At 37.7% G+C, this 17,353-nt stretch overlaps 1 protein-coding gene across 2 annotated transcripts in view; it reads right to left on the bottom strand.

The window, feature by feature from the left end:
- Nucleotides 1-17,353, bottom strand: part of HCRTR2 (hypocretin receptor 2) — a 39,784-nt gene that overhangs the window by 4,565 nt on the left and 17,866 nt on the right. For both annotated transcript variants that reach the window (XM_030037959.1, XM_030037958.1), the window contains 5 exons: nt 15,964-16,207; nt 8,620-8,735; nt 3,038-3,258; nt 1,525-1,646; nt 212-412 (listed from right to left, as the gene is read on the bottom strand). In XM_030037959.1, coding sequence (XP_029893819.1) covers nt 212-412; nt 1,525-1,646; nt 3,038-3,258; nt 8,620-8,735; nt 15,964-16,207 — 904 coding nt within the window. The remainder of the gene's footprint in view (nt 1-211; nt 413-1,524; nt 1,647-3,037; nt 3,259-8,619; nt 8,736-15,963; nt 16,208-17,353) is intronic.

Here is a 17,353-nt window from a genome sequence, read left to right as displayed (position 1 = left end):
ATGAAATTGTTTCAATATGTAACCAAAGTTGTAGCATATTCTATAAAATATTTATTGTAAGTTACTTTTCTTACAATCAGTTAATTGTAAACACCCTTCTCTCATTGCATTGTGCTCAGATTCAAATCTTGTATGCACAATTAAATTTTACTTCCACAGCATCAAAAGACACAGGGACAAGTATACTACCAGTGGGTAGTAGGTGCAGTACCATTTGCTGGAATTGTGTTTATGTTGGTCAATACAACATGTTCTGAAAGTTTTGAAACGTTATCAAAATTGCTGATCTGGGTGGTCAAGGATTTCCGACTTTCTGTACTGGCATGACCTCTGGTGAGCCGTTCATCATGGTGACTGCGAATGCCAAAGATGCAACAAGAAAATGCTGCTTTAAATTCTTCTCTAAATTTCCCTGTCAACCACAAAAAAGATTCATGAAAAAATTGTACATAAACTGTGTTTCATCAAACTTTATAGATTAGAAAAAAGCAGCTATCTAAAGCAAAATTAACCCAAACCTCCCAGATGTTCTTCTAATGCAGAAGTAGAAAAATCACAATTTCAACATCTTGGAGAAAGACAGAAAAAATATAAGCTTTGTAAGAAGATATGTAAGGTGTGGTAAGGAGCGTAAATTATTCTTGGCTAGACAGAATGGAAAAACTAGAATGATTTATGAAATCTTGTAATGGATAGTCTGTCGATTAATAACATATCTCACAAAAACAAGTAATTGAGCAATCATAGGCTTAAATGACTGAATCATTACCTGACATATGAAATGAGAGGTCATGGCTAATTTGTATTTCACCTTGAATACATTTTAAAAGAAGATTCAAAGTGTTTGAAAGCCCATTGGTCTGCTTTTGGGGCTCAGAGTAAATTGTTCAGATCATCCTCACACTACACAACACAAAAAAAACTGCAGTGGGCAAATGTGCAGTAAGGATCAACAGACTTTTGCCTCCCTGTATTTAGCTGTAATACCACCAGTTTAGGTCCTGATTCTGCTGTCCATAGCCAAATAAGACAAATACAAACCAAGACAAATCTATACTAGTAAGTAAACCGCATCCTGGCTGGTTCTTTGGCCTTGAACCTAGTTGGCACAGTCTGGTCATGCAAGTACTATTAAAGGCTCACAGCCTCCAAAACCCAATAGCTGCGTCTAAAACGCTAACTGGGGACAGCCCCTGGCCTGCGCTACCTCCCAGACAGCATCTGGGGAGTGTTTAGGGGAATGATAATTGCTTCAGACCAAAGTCATGCCAGGGACTTCTCTACCAAAATAATGGCATGGACAGTCAAATTCAAGCACTTGGACTCAGGCCCTGGCATTGTTTAGTTTAGTTATAGGTAGATAGCCTGAAGGTAATGGGATACGTCAGGCAACTTTTCCAAGAAGAGGATCTAGCTCCCACCGGAGGAGCTGGGCTGATGTTACACAGTCATTAATCTTACTTGCTATGGCTCATTACATTCAAACTATACATTAAACTTGAATTCTAGGTGACTGTAACTTACCACTGAGGAAGTTATAAATAATAGGATTGGCTGCACTGTTTGCATATACAAGCCAGTGTGAGAATGTGAACCAGGCATATACAGTTTCTCTGTCATCAGCATGATTAAACATCCCAAAAACCCTACAGAAAAAGAAAATCAAACCTGAAAGATGGCAAAATTAGAAATCATATAAAAGATTTGGCAACTTCTAGCTTAATTTTATCTCTGATGACCTATTTGCAGTATCACAGAAAAGCTGATTCAACAGTGCTCGCTTGCTCTCTTGAGAGAATGAAGTCCCCTCCCCATCCCTCAGCCTCCCGTCTTGGTGGTTTAGCACAACAAAGACCATCAGTACTTTACTTTACAATGGTGCAGATGCATGACTTTTCTGCTAAGTAACCAAAGTCAGCTGGTGTCAGATAAATCAAGACAAGATGGGAAAAGTTGCTTTTGACCTATTCATGTCATTGAGGTTCCCAGCTCCAAGCCCACTCTGCAATAAACAGGGGCTCTGGAACTGAAAAGGCACTGAACTGGCCTCAAAACCAAGGCCACAGTAGTAGCTTTTGTCCTCCACAGAAATCTGCTTTGCCCAGATTCCGTACACCTAACTTTTGCCATTTAAGTGAAAATCTAACTATGGGCCTACTCTGCTATTGTAGTCGAGGCAGGCTGTATAGTTCCTCTGTGATTCAGATCATAGGTGGCCTGAATATTCTTCTGGAAATACTTCTTTCTCTCCACATTGCCTACCAAGGGACTTGAGGATGAAAAGTACTTAAATTAGGCCTCAGGGAAGTGCCAGAATTGAGTGGGATGTATTTAAGCCTTCATATCCAACTTGAAACTATTCCTTAAAAACTAAAATGTTCCTCAAGCACCAATAACAGGCTGGTTATTTTTCAGGATATTAAAATCTTCTGTTATATGTCATTATTTATCGAATTTCCAGAGGGCTTATGAGATATAACTAAACCAAAGCCTTAGCCTGTCAGGCACTGAGTGTACACAATTACGTCTCAAATGAACAGGAGAGAAAAGGGTAAAAAAGTAAAGCAGAGCTTCATAGGCAAACTGAAGGGTTAGCTTAAGGTCTCAAAATTGTACATGACGGGGCTTGGGTTTGAACCCAGTGTTTCACAGTCCTCGAGGCCAAGCCACAACACTACACTCTCCTGCTAACGTTCAGCTGGTGCTTTTGGTAAATGCACTTTTACAGGTGCATTTACAGCAAACAAGCTGTAATCCCATGTAAATGACAGGTTTCAATGAGGAGATAGGCTAGATCATTTTCATGAGGAAGAGCTTGCTAATAAGCATTCCACAGTCTGGCCTTTATTTTAAGTACTACGGTTAGGTTAGATATATTTTTTTCTTGCAACTGTATGCTTATTTTCCATTTCTTTATTGTGAAACAAGCAAACTTATCCTTCAAAAGTATCTGCCAGAATAACAGGAATCTTGTAACAGAAGATTGTTTTTAGACAGAAAGCTTTACCAAGTGTTTACATTTTGGGATAAACTTTACCTTTTCAAGACATTGAGGATGCTAATTGGTAGATAGCAAAGTGCAAAAACCAGGAGGACAACCATTAGCATACGTGCTGTTTTCCTTCTTGCATGAATCTGTTTTATTTCAGCTGCCACAGCGCTAATCTTTGACTTTGTTGACTGTCCCAGCCCTCGGGGCTGTGCTGAGGACTGCAGAGGCTTCCATTTTTTCTGAACAACAGAAGAAGTTCCTGGGATCTAAGAAAGACAAAATAAGGGGCACTTTGAAAAACTAGCACTGTGGGTAGCTATAACAAGAAAAATAGACATGTTGACATACACATTGTAAGCTTGCAGGGAGAAGTAGGGGTTTTTTTATTAAATTAATTGATGTAGCTGCAAGAAACAAACCCAATTTCAGACACACTTGAAGGACAGCATAAAAATTTGTGTTTTATCCAAATATATCAACTGATGTATTAAAATTTTCTTTCCACATACTTTGTCTTGCTTATGTCTTCAGAGTCTCACACTTACCAATCCTGTTTTTGAAATTATGTTGCTATAAAGTTCTACATTAAATGTTTTGTTGTATGACAGAGTAGTTTATCCTATTAATATGCTGCTAATTTAAGATACTAAACACCTTTTCTGCACTGGAAAACAAGGATTTAAAGCCTACATAGTTTTAAGTGCCATAAAACTTCCAAATATGGAATCTAGACTACAGTGAAGCAGCTAAAGAAATCACAGCTGAAGTGTGGATCTCCCTGCAAAGCTCTTCAAAACTCAATGTATATACAGTGATGACTAGAGGAGAATCATGGAAGAGTGCCAAGACATAGGAAGAATTAGGTTAGCCAAAGACACCTTGCAATGGCTAGATGTAGCACCATGCTATTAAAAAAAAAACCACCCTCATTTTTTTGTTTTCTGTGCCCTCACATAAACCAAGCTGAATAAAGCAATTTTGCTTCAGTTCTTCAAAATTATTTCCTGCCTGCAGTCAAATGTGAAAGACTACAGATGGCAAGGACTTTCTTAGAGAACTCTATTACAATTACATTTATAATGTTTTCAATGTTGTACATTGTGAAAACCTTTAGGGTAGAAATACAGTTTTATTCATGCGTAGTGCTATTGTCTGTGGGGTGACTTCTAAATTGATATTTAAATGTATCTGCAAAATTCAAATCGTCTATGATAACATCTTAAAAATTAGGGCTTACCCACACAAACTGACCAGAAAAAAATGAAATTTTGGATATTTAATTGAGAAAAAAAGTAAGCTAAAAAGGGAATCCTTGTTCTAAAATAAAAACATGCACATTCAGAATTGTTCCAGAGTAGCTATTATGTTGGTTTGGGTTTTTTTTTTTTTTGTGAATAGCTTCCTTGCACAGAGAAACCCTTAATTTAGCATTTACGTGCACCATCAAACCTAATTCCAACTATTGGAATGTTTTGGCAAAGTTGTGTTCTAATTAACAGGAAATCAATGAAGCAGAATGGGGGATATATTATAACACTTATTTTTTACTAATGTGTCTATGGACTTAAAACAAAAAAACCCCTTGCACTTACTTCTACTGTGGCTTCCCACTCATTCAGCTGAAATCAGCAGTATCAGTTTCATACCTGGACATGTCTGTCCTATTGCAAGGGATTTACCCTACTTAGCTGTGGGTGTAGTACTGCAATGTGTCTTTGCCATGTATTACTGAGATAATATACTGTCTAAGACTCTGCTGCTGGCTTATCAGGGGTGCTTTGATATTCTGCTCTTCTAACTTTGAAGCAGAAGTTTTTCCTTCCTTTTCAGTCATACTGAGTTACCACATTGTAGCAAGAACTGGAGATGGAAGCAGAGAAATTCTGCCAAATCTCTCCCTCCTGATTATGCCAAAGATTCACTTGAAGAAATCAGTGAGCAGCTTTCATGGTAGCTAGATGCAATGTAGATGAAGAGAAACATTACCTTGGCTCAAAGTTGTGAATGGCTATTTCTACAGAAATGTTAGCCATGACTGTATACATGGTTTGTACATGTGGGTGCAGGTAGAAGGGTCTTTTCTGGTATTTAATCAGTCTTTAATAGCAAGCAGTGATCAAAGGCAGGATTGTATACAATGTACAGTCTCAATGTACTACATATTAAATTGCTAAATCTTCAGGAGTTTGTATTGAGAACCTTTCTAAAGAGCCTTATTTTCCTCAGTCTTTACCAGGCATACACCTGGGCTTTGCTACTATTACACCAATAGGCAATAATACAGCAAGAATTTTACCAAGAAAAAAAAATAGCTATATACCCACAGATGCATAGCTGAACCAGTACCAACTAAGGACCATAACACTTCAGAAGTGTGCGCGCGTGTGTGTGTGTATACAGAAACATTTACAAAGATGCATTTATGTAAACACATATCCATGTATTACAAGTGATAGGACAAGAGGAAATGGCCTCAAGTTGCACCAGGGGAGGTTTAGGTTGCATATTAGGAAAAATTTCTTCACCAAAAGGGTTGTCAAGCATTGGAACAGGCTGCCCAGGGAAGTGGTTGAGTCACCATCCCTGGAGATATTTAAAAGATGTGTAGACATGGCACTTAGGAACATGGTTTAGTGGTGGACTTGGTAGTGTAATGGTTGGACTTGATGATCTTAAGGGTCTTTTCCAACCTAAGTGATTCTATGATTATGTATGTACAAGTATACACATGCCAGCATAATGCATATACTTGCTTTTCAGTAATGAATCAGTTATAAAGATAATAGTGGATAATTTGTGTAATTCCAATGATGCACTAAAAACCCACTAGCTGTGTCCAAACAGGTACTAAAAGTTGCAATTCTTTTCTTATGCACCTTTCCTCTATCCCCTCAAATTATTATCAAGGGCTTTATAACCAGAGGAAATCTCTCCAAATGCAATAACAGCTTGCAAAGATTGGAAGGTGCCAAATTTCAGCTGCCAAAATGAAAATGGGTAGGGTTCCTAATTATTAATATGAGTAGGCTTTAGTGTCAATGCATTTGGACATCAGTAAGTGGAAGCATACAGTATGGAACTTGATAATACAAATTATGTATCAACACTTTCATCGTAAGTCCATTCAGTCCTATTTATTTGTTCAGAAGTTACTTTTCATCTACCTAAAATCTGCAAGAAAACATAGCCTTCTAAGTCACTACTTCCTTGCTAATAATTAAAATAAATTACTCAAAATCCCTGGTATTTGTGGCATATAGTTCTTATCTTTACAAAGATGAATCATGAATTCAAAGATTGTAAAGCTTATATTCAAAGATCTGCTTGAAAGACACAATCAGTAATTTTAAGAGCTATTGCACAAACTACGGTAAGGATAGCTTGTAAATCTATCTTACCTCTAGTCATCTGAAAATTTACATGCACAACACACTCCTTTTAACAAAGAACCTTTAGAAAAAGTTTAAGGCACAGAAAGCATCTACTGTTTGCTGTGTTGTTTCTATCACGTACATCTGGAAGGCTTATTGTACCTTGCAATAGGATCACTATATTTAACTAAAGTTCTGGTAAACAGCATGATTTCTTAATTGAAACTATTAGCAAATAATACATTTAAAGCACTGCATTCATTTGCTTTACATGACTGATTATGGCACACCTGTTGCACTTAGAAAAATGCCTGATGTCTGCAGCCAAGTCACAGTTGATAATAGATGTGCAGTGGTTTTAATTTCACTTAGTGCAGCCTCTTATACATAGTGCTATCATCTATGCTAGGAAAAGAGACATCTGTAATTTGCATCATTGACAGCACTAAGCCTGTAGCAGTATTTGTCTTTTTGCCACTGAAAAAAAAAGGATCATCCTAACCTTATCAGTGTGCAAGATGTATAGGGAAAAGAAATACTGTGAAGAAGAAATAGGGCAGCTAATACAATTGTGGGGAAAAAAACCCCAACAAAACAGGTTGGTTTCCAGTCATTTAACTTCTGCTTTGAAGCTGAACCAGCATTTTCAACCTATATGCAGGTTAAGAACAATTGCTTTGCGTTAACTTAATTAGTGGACAGTTTGAGAGAATAGGTAAGTTGTAAAGAAAGTACAGAAGAGAAGGTTAAGAAGGAATATGGTGACAAGGCAATTGGGTGCTACAGGATGGATAACTATTCAGCAGTGCAGAGCATCCAAGCAAAGCCTTTGTTCTGGTGAAGAGCCTGCTCAAATTGTAAAGCCTAAATTTTACCTTCAAACTATCTATTTAATCTTATAAATGTAAGAAATTAAAAGCAAAAATAAAAATTTAAAGATAAACGGCAAGATAAACAGCAACTCTGGTTTAACCTAATCTGATTAGAAGTGAGAATAATTGCTATTATGATGTATGGATGATAACAAAATGCCTTAAAGCAGATTTGTTTTTTCCTATATTTTAGTTATTTGCAAGAGATACAATTTGTCAGTGTAAGATTTGATTTTTACTTTTAACATATGTATATTTAGAAATCTAAAGTCTACTTGTGAATTCTCTGATGGATCAATTAGAACTGCATGAAAAATGCTCCTTGATGTGGCAGACATTATGCCCTGGCCAGGACAGCCTCAAATTTGGATGGTATCAGACATAATGGTGAGAGAGAAATGATTCATGCCCATATCTTGATGGAAATGTCAGCCATTGTTAGAGCCATTTGGGAGGACAGAAGAGGGAATATCTTGCATCATGTCTTCAACAGGATGAGTTTATTGTCCTTTACAGAATGACAGGGCAGGAGGTGGCAGAGGACTACAACTATAGATAAATCCTGGACAAAGCAGAAGACAACAGAGAAAACCATAAACTGATGCACAAGAGATTACAGTTCACACCCAGAAAATGATTCTCAAGCTGACACCACTTTGAACTGTTGGAGGGGGAAAAACGTTCCTGAAAAAATTCACATCATTTTTGCCACTTTGATTCAAATGTTCTTTGTGTGCTTCCTTGCTTGGGTTTTTTGTTTCATATTTCTGTTTTCTTTCCTGTATTTCTAATGTGAAGCTTGAAAAAAACCAGATGTTCACATTAGAAATCACGCCAATTATTTGTCAATAATTCACATCAAATGTTAACTGATAACGGCCAGCTTCACATCTAACTTCTGTTCAGACTGGACCTGCTATGAACCTGAGACTTTGTAGAATGAGAAATAAAAATGAAAAATTGTACAGACTACTAACAAAATGAGAAGGTCAGTTTTAACTTTTGGCTTCTACAGAAGATTTTAGCGGTATAAATAGGATCATCTAAGGTATTTTGGTAAGAATTTAGATAAAATGGGAGAGATCTTTCTTCTGCCTATAATCAATCTTTCTGTTGCCTTTTTCTCTCTTTCTCTCTCTCTAAGCCCTTCCTAGACATGAGCAAGAAGGGGTTTACATTCAGCCTAACTGCCTTCATTTTTTAATGCATCTCAGTGCCTATCCAAGGTGGCTGTCAGCCAACAGTGTCACTGAACCTGGTAACAGTGCTGGATGTAAAAATCCAAGTCCTGAGTGACAACATGGAGCATATAGAGAAGGTTGTACATAGGAATCTGCACATAGTCACAACAGCAAGCAAATAGAGCTAGTGTTAAGTGACTTACCTGGCGACACCACAGCTTTCGAAATATTTGCAAATAGGCCAACACCATAAGACACAGTGGTGCCATGTATGTCACCAGAAAAAAGCATGTATGATACATTTTGGGGTAAACTTCAGCTGGAAAGAGAATTCAAATAGGAAAAGTGCATTTAAATATACATACATTTCAAAATCACTTTAAGCCAAATTATTCATATAGATATGCATGTGTTTTTCAAACATAATAGGTTATAATGGAAGATGTATCCAATAACATTACGGTCAGGATTGATTTTTTAATCATTTCTATATACATTCTGTTTCTATTATAAACATGCTTTTATCTCAAGCATCTCTTATATCACATTACTGCTTTCATATCACATTATTACTTTAGGTATGAAGTCTTAAGAAGTTTTGTTTTTTATTAAATCAGTGAAAGACAGAAAATTTCATTACCTAACAATAGCTAACTAATTATCCAACCTGCCTCATCGTTGACATATTTAACAGGTTGTTTAACTGTCTTTAGTTTTAATTCTGCAAAGGTTACTATGTAACCTTGAGTAAATTACACAGTCTCTCGCCTATAAACAGAGAATGTAGACTACAGCACACAAGATACTGATGGGAGGAGAGACAGACATTTCTTAAATCACTTTTTGGTGGCAGAATAAATGTGATTAAGACTCAGTGATTTATTATTACGATTACACTTTTAAAAATAGAATTAATTCAGTCAAACTTAGGCAATTTCCAAGATTATTTTTGACTCAGCTTTAACAATAATGAGTTTGTTACAATTGTGTTATAGCTGCCTGTGCATCTCTTTTCAAAAGACAATTTATGAATGTTAATTGCTTAGAGACAAACATCTTACAAGTGTTGTGAGTATATTGTGTTTTAAGAATATTGTATCATAAACTTCATCAGATTATAGCAGAATGTGCAGTGGGTGCCCGGAAAAATTGCTTTTACTTTTGTAACATCAAATATAGTCTGGGATTACCAAATGTTGGTATTGATTACAACTTAACATTTATGGATGGCCTCAGAAAAGGAATGAACATTATGGAGAGTGACAGTATGTAGCAGAAGAGAAAGAGTGCACTCCATGAGCAGTTAGATTGCATGGTAATCCTAACCATTGCATTTTGGCTAGAGTAAAGAAGGAATGTTTATGTTAATTTCCAGAACTTCCAAATGTTTCAGGATGAGAAGAACTGCAACTGAAACTCTGTATTGATTGTAGTTAAAAAAAAAAAAAAAAAGAAAGAAAAAAGAGTTGCATGAGATCAAAAGATTGGTGAGTCAAACTTATTTTCTGCCTCTTAAAGTGACTGTGGACCCTATCAAACAAGAGGTCCCTCTGCATGCCCAGGAGAATCCCTGAGAGTGTGATTAGACAAGGAGATAGAAAGACTTGGCCCAAAACACTCACAGCAGGGAGGAGCACACACGCCATCACGTTAACTCCAGGCTCACCCTCAACCCCAGACTCTGGTAATATCACACTCAGTGTTTGGCCTGAAAGTGCCAGCTGGTTCACCAGTCAGAAAAACTTCAGTACCAGGGAAATAGAAACTTGCTATAGCAAAATCCAGCCCATGTTCATTGCTAGAAAAGGTAATAGAGATGTTGCCATTGACTTTGGACAGCTGTGGTGGATCAGGGTGCAAAAAATTCAGATGATCAGCATCTGGCTCCTTACTTGCTCTAAGATCCTGTAGCAAATCAGCCTACCAACTCTTAACTAGCAGCTGCAGCTACTAGCTCTTGTCAATGAACCTGGGGGAGGCAGACAATTTGGGGCAGGTTTTTTATAATCGGTGATAAGCTGGGTTCGTATATTGACTGATGATCTCAAACTTGTTTTTGCACTCCAGAAAATGCAGCCTCACAGCAGTCCTGTCAGACAGGGAAATACCAACACGCACGCTTCACAGGTGGAGAGATTAAGGAGAAACTGGAGTAACGTGACGTACTGGGATCACGGGAGGTCAGAGCTGAAAGTACATTCTTTCTTCTCAGAAGGAGGTGCCACCTGCCTCATCAATGCTCTGCAGGCAGCCAGGCCCCTTTCAGGTAGAAGGACAGGACATATTTAAAAGGCCATCTGGAGTTTATGGCTTCCAATTTAGCATTCCAAGTAAAGTGAAACATTAAATGAGCCTAGCTATCTACAAAGAACTGATGGACCAGGTTGGAGGAAGATCCTAACACTTGCCTTTGAAGTTTAGCCACCTGGAAAGTGCCAGCTGCTAAACATCAAAGGAAACCTGTCCCTCCTCCACCCAGGGCAAAGCCCTTTGTAGAACTCTTCCCTAAGAAGCATGACCCTGTTTAGCTTCTCAAGCCAAAGAAAAGCTTTAAAGCTGTTTGACAATCACAGCAAGCAAGAAGGAGGAAGGGCTGGTTTGGGATACTGTTCATTTATCAAGTGAGTGAGTTCCAGGCTCCTTGAATGAGAACATCAATCAGTCTGTGGTGCTGGTGATTCATCAGCTGCCTAACTGGGACTGCTGAACCTCTTACTACCAAGCAGAAGAGGAGAAAAGGGTCCTTGCCTTCCTCGGTCACTTAATGGGCTTCAGGACAGGGGGAGATCGTTCTTAGCTGGAATAACCATCTCTTTAAGAAGAAATTAATGATTCTCACATCACTGGCCACTATCTTACTGAGAAGAGAGAAGGGGACAAAAAGCAAATGGGTGGTCATGGAGATTGGACTGGGGCGAGATCAGCATTCCTACTCAGAACCAGTCATACAGCACAATTACCCCACCCGATAAAGGATCAGTATGCTAAAACAAGCCACCTTCTGTCTGCTGCAGGGTTATTAAACAAATGTTAAACTTTTCTAAAGCTTCCTTCTCGGCACTGTGTTCCAGTCCCAGACTGTTGCTCAATGAAGCAAGGAGGTAGAAGATTGAAACTACAGCTCCTGGATTTTTGCCAGAATTTTACTATAGTTGTGTAAATACATATATACATACACATATGTATGCAAACTGAAAACAACGCAGACTCAAAAGGTTTTGCTATGTCTAGCAAATGAAATATTCCCTTAAGCCATAGGTGCATAATGAAATTGGTACTCTCGACAGCTTACCTAAGAATAGGGAAAAACAACAAGACTATCAAGTTTCCTGAGCATCAGCAGAGAGTTCCCAGGTTCCCTAGCCTCAGGAAGATACCTGTGAGATTTTGGAGTTATCAATATGAAGAGGCAATGCAGCTAAAAGAGTATACTTTTAGAATAAAGCTTAACAAATAGGGATGTTAGGAAGTGGGTGCTCATAGTAGAGAAAATTCAACCACACAACACAGTCCTTTCCAAACTATGTTCCTATGTCAGCATACTTACAGTTAGCTAATACTAAAATTACGTTTTTCAAACCTGATATTTTATGTTTGAGTTATCAATTCACGACAACACCAAGCTTAACTTTAGTATTAGCAATGTTCTGACTTCTTTCTGCATTAAAATGTCCCACAAGTTTTTCCTTAAATTCTGAACACTTTGATAAACAGGATGTAAAAACCGTCATGTAATAATGCAATTTCCAGCTATTTGCTTTCCAGAATTAAGACAATATGTTTTTGTACTATTTTATGAGTAGTCTGAGAGGAAATGGAACACAAAGTCTTCCCTTTGTTTCCATTCATCCATGTAGTTCTGGGAAAGGATTATCTCCATATTCTTTCTATCATTTGCAAAGGGGTTGGCTAATGCACTTTGGCTAACACTCGTTTCACGAACAGCTCTAAGAGAATGTATTTAGCTGACTTGGACACATGGTGAACTCATTTTAATATAAGTTGCATCAAATTCAGCACATAGCAATTACAGACTATTATAGAACTGTGGCCAACACTGGCTCCTTAAGTGAGCCTGCATAGGTCACATGTTGGATCCTTCTGCATTCCCAAATAAAATATTGTTATTAGACAGTACTCAAAATGAAAAACCCTCAGCCTAGAATTGGCAATGAATTTTATATTCAGGAATGCCAGAAGCAATTAAAAAGAAATTGAGCCCTGTTTTAGGCTGAACTGTTGCTTCATTTGTAGTCACTGGCAGCTCTCCAACAACATGCTTGGAATCTTATTAGTCAGGGTGGCCACTATTTGTTCACTGTTAAGGAGCCCAAAGGCCCAAGGTGCTGATCAGACCTTCCTTCCAGACACTCATCAGACTTACATGGATTTCAGCAGCTGGACCTAAGTCTGAGTAGGGTACAGTGCTGTCTACTGCTTTGGCATCTCTGACATTTCCCTGGACATGGCTTCCTGGTAGTCCTCCACAGCACCTCATGTTTCAGTGGCCCTGAGTTCCCAGAATTAGAACAGACTTCCAAAACACTTTGGGAAGTGTCATTAAGCACCCCGTTTTTGCAGTTCCACCCTTGACAATTCACAGCTTAACTTCCTTGGGACATATGGTGTACATGATGCTCTGCAAAGATTTCATCAGACGTACCCTAATTTCAGACACCATAAATTATATGTGGTTCTAAACAAAGCAGTAAACACCCAAATATAATCCCTTTCCTCTAAATTGATTCTCCTATCGGATTTGCTTAGGGGTCTTGAGTGTGTGCAGTTTCTACATCTCCACTTTCTCTTTGCAAATATGGCTTATTCATAAGAGCATGAATTTATTTCTCCTTCAGCGTCCTCCTAGTTAGCTTGCTTTGACCCTCAGTATTCCCATAGTCAAAAAAGGCAAAACAAAATCCAACAAAAAAGCAACCATTTTCTTTGAAAATACTAGCTCTTGTTTCCTTCTGGCCTCAAGGCTCACCAGTCTTTTCAAACCGCTGCCCTGTTATCCATGTTCTTTTTTTCTTCTGTTTGGGGGGCTTTGTAATTTCAAACCCTGGTTTTCAGTAGAAAAACTGTATTTCTAAGCTTTGGCTCAACTCAGTGTCCTTAGACATTTTCAGTTGAATGGAAATTATTTGTAGCTAATAACACCTTATTCTCTAGGCTGAAAGGGATGTTAAGGTATACACATATTATATTTTATCCTCATTGATAATACATGGTTAACTCTACATTTACTAAGTAATTCCACGATTTGAGCAACCTACTTGTAACTTAATGCATAGAAAGGTTCTTCTCTCAAGTTACTGCGATAAACTGTTATCAGAAAGTGGAGAGGATTATTTTTTATGGATAGCTGAAATGGACCAGCAGAATAACTAGCAATGATGGTGCATTATCTTTAGAAGAATAATTCATTAAAAAGGCAGCAGGATTGTTATCTTTCAGTGGAATGAAAAGCTTCCCATTTCAGAAAACTTTAACACATTTTTAATGTAAAATTATTTTCATTTCAGGCTCAGTATAAATTAAAAAAAACCCAAACAAAATAATTTTGGAGTATTTGCACTTCATTTCTGAAGCCACACGCAAAAGAAAACTTAATTCTATGCACAATTACTTGCCTTTGTTATACCCCTTTCTACCTCTCCAAACATCCAAGTGAAGGCTTACAGCATAACCCGAAGATCAATAGGTTTCATTTTGGACAAATGTACTCCATAGGAGTAGAGTCTTGCAAACACATGGAAGTTGTTTTTCTTTTGTATAATGGGTGCTTCAGCTCAGGCGTGTCTGTGAGCTGCAACTGCTTCAGTGCAGCACTGAATGACAGGCAGTCTTTAAAATAGTTCCAAGGCTACTACGGACTCTGTAGTTCAAAAGCAACGCTTTCCTGTGGGGAATCAAAAAGTGGCCAATGCAGATCTGGAAATTTTGAGAATGCGGTCACCGATGAAATGCTCTTCTGACTCCCAAATTAATTAACTACATCATTTTCATTTCCTAGGTTGATTAAAAGAATCCTTGCTGCAGATCTCACCTTGAAGTGGTGAAGGCATGGATAATTAGTTCTGCAGCCAAAATGAGTGGACACAAATTGTACTTGGAGTGAATGCTGTGAAAGAAAATAGTCACACAGCATCCAGCAGCAGACTGGGATACAAAATTGTTCACAGATGAAGAACGAACACTAGAAGTAAAGAGCAGATGTGTCCTTTCCGATGAGACAGCAAGTACAATACTCATAGCTTAACAGAGGCTTTCTCTAACCTACAGACTTTCAGCACATCTTTGTCCGCCATGAGTGCCAGCTAGCTAATGGCCTTGTCCCAGAGGTCTAACTGGGATGAAGGAGATAAGAGCGGGGAATGTGATAGCCAGTGTCTTCTCATTAATGCCCTGGTGGCCCTGCGGAGACCGTTAGCAGGGGAGGAACTTCCAAAACAGCACATAGAAGAGCCCTCAGCAGTTCAAGCTGCTTAAGCTAATTTATCATGATAATTAACTACAGGTGATCCAGTTGTATTTTATCTTAATTGCTCACAGGACTGGAATCCTCTTCTACAGAGACAGCTCTGGGAGGGACTTTGAGTGTGTTTTAGTCTGACCTGAGGCTATTAAACAGGTACCTTTTAGTTATATGTTTTGGCAAGCCTGGCTTTATTTTCCTGTGTGTGAATAATGGTATTACTGATGGTCATTATATCCAGTGTCAGAGTCACAGCATGTAACTCCTATGCTCTATTAGCATTGGAGTTATGCCAAGGCCCACCAGAGTTGAGTCTTAACCATTTGGCTGGGTGGCTAACACCACTTGCTGTGAACGGAGTCAAAATAGAAGTAGTTATTCCCTGGCAACCCTTACACAGCTTCTTACAGCTGAATTCAAATACAGAACAAGTTAGATTCAAAGTTAATCTGGAAAAGCAGAATTACACTTCTTGGATAGAATCATTTGTAACTGATTACATTTACAAAGTTATTTAAATGATCTTGTCCATGACAAATTTCAGATTGCAGGCTAATTTGGTACCCCATATTGATGACACCTCTATAAATTCTGTAATGACATGCAATTTACATTGAAGTCCCAGGAGATATCTATAAAGACTAGTCAAATATCAGCAATTGGCCAAAGCAATATATCAGGTAAACAGAAATTCTGTTCTTGTGTAGTTATTTCTTAAGGCTAAATACTGAAGTCTTTGTAAACCTGCAATGTCCATCGATCACAGAATTATATAAGCATAGGCATTTAAGGGTGGGAACATTTCTACCCTCTGGGAAACATTAACAGGGTCAAGACATAAGCCAGCCGCATTCATATAAACTTGGTTTCAAATGTACTTTAAGTCTTACCAATATAAAAGAAAATAAGATTTCACAGTATTTGAAAAAGGGTAGTTCTAGGAAAGCTTAAATGATTGAGAACATTTTGTGATATGTTTATACAACTTGACTGCATATTAAGATGTCCTGATATTTTTATTACATAACATCAGTACAAATTCAGTCTTTATGGTCAATGACACACTCACCTCCCCAGTGCTCATCACACACTGTGAACAAGGTGGTTTTATTGGCTAATCCTGGGAACACACTGCTGCACTCCATAACAATAGCCTGAGGAATCATTATGATGCAGGACACAATCCAGATAATTATAATGCTGTTCCTTGCTCTCTTGGCTGTGCTTTTAAACATCAAAGGGTGACAAATTGCATACCATCGATCCAAAGCAATGCAGCTAAGTGTTAGTACAGACACAGAGACTGAAACTGTCTAAAGAAAAGGAAACAGTATGTAAATGTAAATGTAATTTTTTTCAGAGCTTTAAAAATTATTTATTGTAAGTTTTTTTCCAGACTTTTAAAGTTTTTTTTCTGTTTTCAACACAGTTAGCTCTTTATCTGCAATTATTAAATAGAAATTATTCCCAGGAAAAGACTCCTTTTTAAATCACTTCTTACAGATATCCTCATCTGCTGTAGTCCCACTAGATTCAACAGGAAAATTCACAGATTAGGGTTCTACCCAAACTGAGTAGGTACAGCAGGGTCAGATTCTGAAAGAGTAAATGTATGCAACTTAGAATTTGCAAAATTTTATCTAAAAAATTACTTTGAAAACATTAGACAACAAATTAGATCTTTTTTTCTTTGTGGAATGATTTTGTTTGTTTGTTCATTTTCTATGTTATATTTGGATACTATTTTGCCTCTTCAGTTTTCACAGGAACAATGGAAATTCAGGGACTCATAAAAAAACCCAAACAATCAATTTAAGGCAGATGAAGTCATTTTACCTTCTATTCAGCACAGGAGATAACCTATCACTTTGGTTTTATTCTTTCACTCTGTACAATAGGTCATCATTTCACTTTCTCTTTGGATTTTTTTCCACTAGAATGGTGGCTTTGAAACAAGTTTCATGATTTTGATTCTTTCGAGTAGATGACACAATGTGGCTTTTCAGCCATATGGGTATCTGCTCAAAATATAAATTGTGCTGAGGCACAGAGCTGATCGCATACATTCAGAGTTCTGCTTAATTCTTTGGATTTATAATAAGTGAAAGGCCAGGAACTTGTCATTCTAGTATGTCCAGTCAGTTAACCTAACCAGCTATTCTTAGAAAAGGTATTTGTCAATAATTTTGATGCAAATGATCTCATGACTAATTAACTCCACCAGTAAATGAGTGGTGGCAATTGTTGTTTAAGGCAGACAATCTGAACAGCTCCCAGTGAACCTGGATACTTTGACTATTTCTAAAGAGTGCAATGTAAGCCATGAAACACATATGAAAGCCCAGACTCCCTTCAGAAGTGTGGATTCTCTGTCCCGGACACTTGTGTAGCTGTTTAGGTCCACACACACGGAGTATAAATTACTGTAATTCTATTTACAGACATTTTTCTTTCTTTAT

This window comes from Aquila chrysaetos, chromosome 15 (genome assembly GCF_900496995.4).
Source record: "Aquila chrysaetos chrysaetos chromosome 15, bAquChr1.4, whole genome shotgun sequence".
In the NCBI taxonomy this organism is placed as follows: Eukaryota; Metazoa; Chordata; class Aves; order Accipitriformes; family Accipitridae; genus Aquila; species Aquila chrysaetos.
The sequence above is the reverse complement of the archived record's forward strand: the minus strand, read 5'-3'. Positions and strand labels throughout refer to the sequence as shown.